The sequence below is a fragment of the Caloenas nicobarica genome, chromosome 11, assembly GCF_036013445.1.
Source record: "Caloenas nicobarica isolate bCalNic1 chromosome 11, bCalNic1.hap1, whole genome shotgun sequence".
Lineage (NCBI taxonomy): Eukaryota > Metazoa > Chordata > Aves > Columbiformes > Columbidae > Caloenas > Caloenas nicobarica.
This window is the reverse complement of record NC_088255.1, coordinates 10,516,904-10,523,639: the sequence shown is the minus strand read 5'-3', so window position 1 is coordinate 10,523,639 and position 6,736 is coordinate 10,516,904. Positions and strand designations below refer to the sequence as shown.

The window sequence follows — 6,736 nt, the reverse complement described above, 5'->3', positions numbered from 1 at the left end:
CTGAGGAAGTCTTTAAATTGCCTGCTTACAAAATTTAACTATTTACAAGTTGTAACAGAGTACAAGGATAAAAAAAAATCAGGTTTCACCTGGAGATGTTTAAAGGTTTATATTTTTTTCAAAATATTCTAGGGCAATGAGAGTGGGGGTGAAATGAGAAAAGCATCCCCCTTTCCTGAGCAGGGTGGGAACAGTTCATTGAAAAGGTCACCTTGAAGAGACAGTGTCCTTCACACACCAGGTGATGTTTGTAGAGAAAAGTGAGAGTCATTCTTGTAACTTTCCTCTTAACTGTTATCTACAGAGTTAGCTAATTATACTTCAGATTACGCCAGAGAGGCAGCGAGTGAATCTGCTGATAACAAAATTGAGACAAAAAGAATCTCACAACACCCAAGTGGAAGATGCAGATACGGGGTTACAATTTATAATCCTCACCTGGTACTCAGCATAGACAGTCACAAGTCACTCCTCAGATTGATTTTAAATGAAATGTTTATAAAGGTTTCTTTGGTCTTCAGATGCAACTACCCTGGAAAGAAACAATAAACTGTCAACAAATAGAAGGACCAGCAACCCTAAATCACCTTGTAATCTGTTTTTTCTCTTTTACAGATTAAAGGTTGCCTAAAATTTCCAAGGATCCCCATTCTCTTCTATAGTTACCAGTCTCATCTCCTCTGACCCAGGAAGCTGAAGATGAGGTTGTTATGGGAACTGCTCGTGCTGCAATCATTCATGGTGTGCCTTGCAGGTAAAGTGTCATTTTAAAACTTTTGATTTTAGAATGCCACTGTATTTCACACTAATGCAAAAGTGCACTACATTTTATATGCCTGTGATAAAATGGCAAAATAAGTCCCCACTTCATGCTCAGCATTACAAAAGGTTGCTGAGCAGATCACGCTGATGCTCTTAACAATCTCCTTTTCCCATTGATCAGTGTATCCACAGCAAAAGCACAATGTTTCAAAGGTCTGCTCTACTTGTTTCCAGTTCAAAGTTGCTGTTGGTGAGAGTTGTTTTCCCATGTTCTGTGCTAAGCATTTCAGTGCTCAATTAAACCTATGTGGAGTATAGCTTTAAATCCCATTAAAATGGTGTTATGTTACTGCTAAGACCTCGCTCCATTTAACAAATAATTAGAATAACTTATTCCAGCAATATAACCATGTTCTGTAACTGCCCTTGTTTAACTTTCTTCCCTGAGAGTTGCAATGTTTTGAGCATTCCTGGCAAAATGAAGTTTCTGAGGAATGTGCCTTTATCCTAGAGCTCAAGTGGTTCGTGAAGGCATTTCAGATTTGCAGAGGGTCAGCAAAGCTTGCACCAAAGCCTTGCTGGCCCTTTCATGTGCAAGGAGTTGCTTGTCAGCTGCTGCTGGGTGTCAGGGAAGCCTTGGGAAAAGAAATTTCCCTGCCATGGGGGAACGGGGCTCAGATTGCTCCACCTCAGTGACAGGTGCTGGGATCACACTGGGGCTGTCCAAGTCTATTTTGAGTCTCTCTTTCTCTGCTGTTCATCTATCGTTGATTATTTGAATTGGTATTATTCTTTAAAATGTATTTGGTCCTGGGGGAGGGCGGTATGTTTTAATTAATGTTTATGTCACCTTGGTATTTATCTGGATTGCTCTAATTTATCTGCTGCTTGATGCTCAGAATGTTTTACTGCTTTGTTTAGTAACTTCTGCTCTCTTCCCTTTTATATGTGCTCATTGTCAGGGTACTTTTTCAGCATTTCAGGTAATAGCAAACTACTTATAATAGTGTTTACTTTCTTCTGCTTAGCTCTGCTTGAACATAAAGCCACTTTTATTCTGGTACTTATGGGTACCTATTTTTGAAATTTGCTTCCAAGTCTTTCTAAATGTGCTATGACAGTTTCTGAGCTGGCAGAAAATTGGATGCAGAGAGATTCTGCAATGCAGTGCCACACATGTTTCAAGAATTGCAACCCTAGAGAAGTTAGGTTGTGGAAATATATGAAGTATGATCCTCTATTTTAAGCAGGTAAACAAAACAGTGGAAAAACAAAAGCATGCGAAATATTTCAAGTATAGAAATTACAGTAAAAATGTATCTATTGCAAAATGTTTAGGCTCAGCAAAAAAAAGTTTTAGGAGAATGTGTTCAGGGGGCTGTTCTTATCTTTTACATCAGTTTTTTTAGAAAAATGCATCTCACAAGCACTGACTTTCCCAATACTATTCTGAAACAGCATTTTTTCTCATTTTTGTATGCCCTGAAAATCTTCAGGGCATGGCATTGGTTTCTCTTTCCTGCTGAGGGAGATTTAATAGGGTTACAGGGGAGGAGTGCCAAAAGTTTTGCCTGAGTTTTATATTAGGCGGTGAGTGAGGAAGCTGTTTCATTTTGTTGAATGATGTGGTTTGGGCTGACTTATTTGGCAAGATTTAAATGTGGAAGTTTCTGTGTGTGCCTGCAGTGTTGTACAAGCCGGCTGTAGGCAGGAAAGGGATTTTGCTGTGTGAGCCAAGGCGTTGGCACAACGCAGGGCTGACTCCCTTGGGCGCTGTGCTCTTACTAGCCAATGCACTCAGGATGCTTCCCGGTCCTGTGCGAGTGTTTTGCACAGGGCTGTGGTGTTATGGACTATGTGAACGCATTCAGCTCTTCCTGTTAAATATTCCAAAATTAAGGAGGAAACTCTACTGGATACCTCGTATTTTCGTATTCTGCATCAATGCACTCTGCAAGGTGGGAGGAGGTGACTATAAAGTAGTTAAATTTTTGTAGCTGCAAAACAGAAGTTCATAAGCAAATCTTCAGTCTTTCTTAATTTTTGTATTTTTATTTTTGCCCCCTGCCCCCTCTTTTTCTCTCCTCCCACTTTTTTTTTTTTTTTTTTGACCTAGTTTCAGGCGGTTTGTTTGCTTCTGCTGGTACTTGTGCTGCTCTTGGAGATCCTTGTTGATCCTAAGAAAAAGGCTCAAAGGAGATGAGTAACCATGTCCTGCCAGGCAGTGGGAAGGCACAGGGGGAGCTTGATGCTGCCCGCTTCTGGGGCACCACTCCTCCCGCAGCCCTGCACGGTGGCTCTGCTTTAAGGCTACCCAGGAGGGATGGAAACTTCCCTTCGCTCTGTAATATTTCTCTTCTCTGAAATTTTTCTTAAGTTCTAAGTTAAGAAAAAAAAAATACAACATTAAGTAGTAATATTTTATTTTCATGTTGATCAAGCTATTGACTCATCATTGAAAAAAAAGATTAGGAGTTGAATTATACAAGGGAAAAAAAAAGGTAAAAACAGTTGCAGAAAAGTTATCTAATAACCCACCACAGTGCCTTGTGGGTGCCCAAATGACTGGGAAACTGTGTTAAGTATTGAGTTGCCTATGAAAATTAGCTTAAACCTGAAAATTGAATACTTGTATTTAGTTCTTCCAATTGGTGTCACACGCACAGCCCAGGTATCCCTCTCATCCTTGTCTCTGCTGCTGAGAGCAGCACACACACCTGGTGGAGGATGAGCTTTTTGTGGGTTGCCCTGACAAAACTCCCCCGGAGGTCAGTGGCCCAGTGTCCCTTTGGGGACAGCCCATGGGTTCCAGCTACTGCCAGTCCCAGCACCTACTTGGGCTTTTTTTTTTTTTTGTTTTGGTATGCTTCCTAAACGAACATCTGTTCACTAGAAATTACATGAAAACTTCCAAACACATATCATTCAAGCTATTAAACAGCTGTCAAACCCAAAGCACTTAGAGCAACCGAAGATGTCGTTAAAGGTACCAGTGATCTGCTGCTGCCGGCGTGCCAGGAGAAGAAAGAAGTGCCAGAACTGTTCACAGTCTGCGTGGAATATTGCTATTGATTTTACGTACCGGGTGTTCAGATATTACAGTTCCTCGCAGCAGGATAAAGCACTCAGATAGAAAGCTCGATCAATCCCAGGACATACTTAAACCAGCTATGTAGAGGTGCAAATCTACTAATAATTTCAGGGGCTATCCAGCCTCCCTCGAAAAGGCAGCAGCATTGCGAAAGATCTTTCTGAGCTTACCTCACCCTTTCCATCCACCATCCAACCTGGGACCATATTTTTCAGCCTGCTTTTCTCACTGGTGGTTCTGAGGTTGGACTGATGAAAACTAACAGTGCTTTCTTTGCACTTGATAGTTGATGTATATCAATTAAGGGCTTCTGATTATATTTAAAGGAGTCTTCAGGTATCAGCTCTGGGAAGCAGTAACAGCAAATTATTCCTTTGCTGCCAAAGAACTGATTTGTTAGGGCTGTCAGATTCCTTAAATAGCAGTTGTGGTGGTGATGATTTTAAGTTTTGGAGAGTAAGATGAGAGGCAGAATAGGCTGCTCTTTTAAGTCGTGACTTTAAGACGTGATCTCTCTTGGGCAGCCCCACATAACGATGCATACCCTGAAGTGCATTTGTGTACAGCCTGGGAACAGTGACAGGGAAACAAAAGACATTTCACAGGATGAGCCAATCTGACTTTTGTTAATGAAGATGGGGCATAGGCTATGTGTCTGCAATGTGCTGGACAAATGTGAAAGGAAATTTTCTGTATTTTTATGACTCTTATGCAGTTCTTTGCCTCATTGACTTCCTGTAGCAGTGAGTTTCACTGTTGAAGTCATATTTACATGTTAATGAGCTGCAGTCGCATAGAAGCATTAGGTGTGTGAGTGTGCATATGCATATTTTATAATGTAATTTAACCTGTGAAGATCCGCTCGTGTTTTGACAGAAAACAAAAAAGGAACCTAGTAGCTTTTGACAATTGTTTATGATTTGCTTTATGTATGACTGGAGTCTGGCTTGCTCTCCTGCCCCCAATCTCTGTCTCAGCTTTTTCTTGGAGGCTTTGGTTTCTGGCCTTCTGCTTGCTCTTGATGTTTGAAAAGAAAAATCTCTGCTCACAACAAACACACCAGCCAGCAAGACTGGCCCTCCTTTTTTCTTAGCAAGCACCGCGTAAACACAATAACTTCAATAAACCACTTTCTCTTGGAGGTCTGTAATAATGCTTCTGTTTCAACAAGTTTATTTTGCAGCTTTATCTATTCAGTGCTCCAGGAAGGGTGACTGAAGTCACTCCAAAAAGCACAGGCCAAAATACAGGATCTAGTATTTGTTTTATTATAATGCAAATAAATAAGGAAAAACTGTTCTTTCTCTCTGCTAACTTGGCTTCTTCATGAAACCTCCCAGCTATGTAAGCCTTTGTTTTGTAACAGACAAAATGGGCTGCACAAAGATTACTGGTAATTTTTTCAGTGGAACACGGGAGGTGATTCTGAAACTTAGAAATATCTGTGTTGCCTCCCTAGAGTGGTTTCTATAGGTCATTCTGCGATTTTTGTACGCATTTACACTCTGTTACACGAAAAGCTGGAGTTTCACCATTGTCCAGGTATCCAGAATTAGTTATTAGCTCTATTGCCTCTCATATCCAAAAAGGTAAGATGCATTAATATGGAGAAGGCCACATGTGCAAAGTTTATGCATCATTTCAGCTGCCAGAACAGGGGTTAGAGTGGTATGTATCAATGGGCTGTTTGCTGGCTGGCTGTACAGGGAAACCTGTTACTGGCATCATGATAGCCCAGCAACACCCACACTTAGTTCTGTAAATCCAGGGACAGCACTGTATTTTTCAATATGAAATTCTATCATATTTTTTATTAGGGTGGAACAAAAGCATTGTTTCACCTTTTATCTGCTGAAAAACGCTATTTTCTAATCTAGTAATATGCACACAAGAGCAGAAGTTTTTAAAAAAAAAAATAGAGATTTTCGTTGTGGTCTGTTTTGGTTTGGGGTTGTTTTTTATTTGAGTTGTTTGTGTGATTTGTTTGTTTTATTTGGTTGGGGGGTTTTGTGTGGTTTGGTTTTGGTGTGGTTTTTTGGTAACTGTTTTTTACAGGAAAATACTCTCATAAATGCCTGTCCAGGCACTCTTTCTCAGTCTGTCATGTGCTGATACAGCACAACCAATACCTCAGCAGTTGTTCAGACCAGAATATTTAGAGCACGACTGTGTAATTCCTGGGGAAAAAAACCCCGTATGTATATTCAGGTGGTTTCCGTTGTTAGACAAAAATCACAGTAATTTGTATCAATGCATTCCAATAAAATAAGGCATCTAGCTCTATTAAAAATTAAAACTCAAAATCCATACAAAGATGATGAATATTCACAGGCCTATTTGAATTCATGCTTCTATCCAAGCAGATGTAGGTTACGTAAAAAAGAAATTCTGCTAATTTCATGTCTGAATATAAATAATTAAACCAAGAAGTAGTGTTGTACATATTAAATGATGGTCTTCTTTAAACGGTGCAGCAATTCAATTTGTTCAGCGTTTTTTCTGGTGCTGTGTAGTTCCCATGACTGGTGCTTTGATGTTAGTGGGTAGCTGGAAAATGATTAATCTGTTTCAGTTCTATAATTAATTAATTTATATTTTGGTCAGTTCTGCAGCACTTTGCATTTCTGTACCAAACTGCCTAATTAATGTTTGCATAGCACTTGGAACAGATAAAGCACCGAATGACTCCTATTAATATAATCACTTCTCAAACACAACCCAGCCCTTGGCTTCACGGCGCTGGATAAGCTGTCACTGAAGCTCACTGGGAAAGGTTTTGCCGATGAAATCTGGCTTGCCCTTAATACTTTGGGCTTTTTTCTGAATTATTTGAGGGGTTTTTTTGGTCACTTTAAGCTCCTGTATTTTCAAATGCTACAGCAA

At 40.0% G+C, this 6,736-nt stretch overlaps 1 protein-coding gene across 1 annotated transcript in view; it reads left to right on the top strand.

The window, feature by feature from the left end:
• Positions 1–706: 706 nt before the first annotated feature.
• Positions 707–6,736, top strand: part of LOC135992861 (contactin-4) — a 161,764-nt gene continuing 155,734 nt past the window's right edge. The window contains exon 1 of the mRNA XM_065642267.1: positions 707–754. Within this exon, the coding sequence (XP_065498339.1) occupies positions 739–754 (16 nt within the window). The 5' untranslated portion in view covers positions 707–738. The remainder of the gene's footprint in view (positions 755–6,736) is intronic.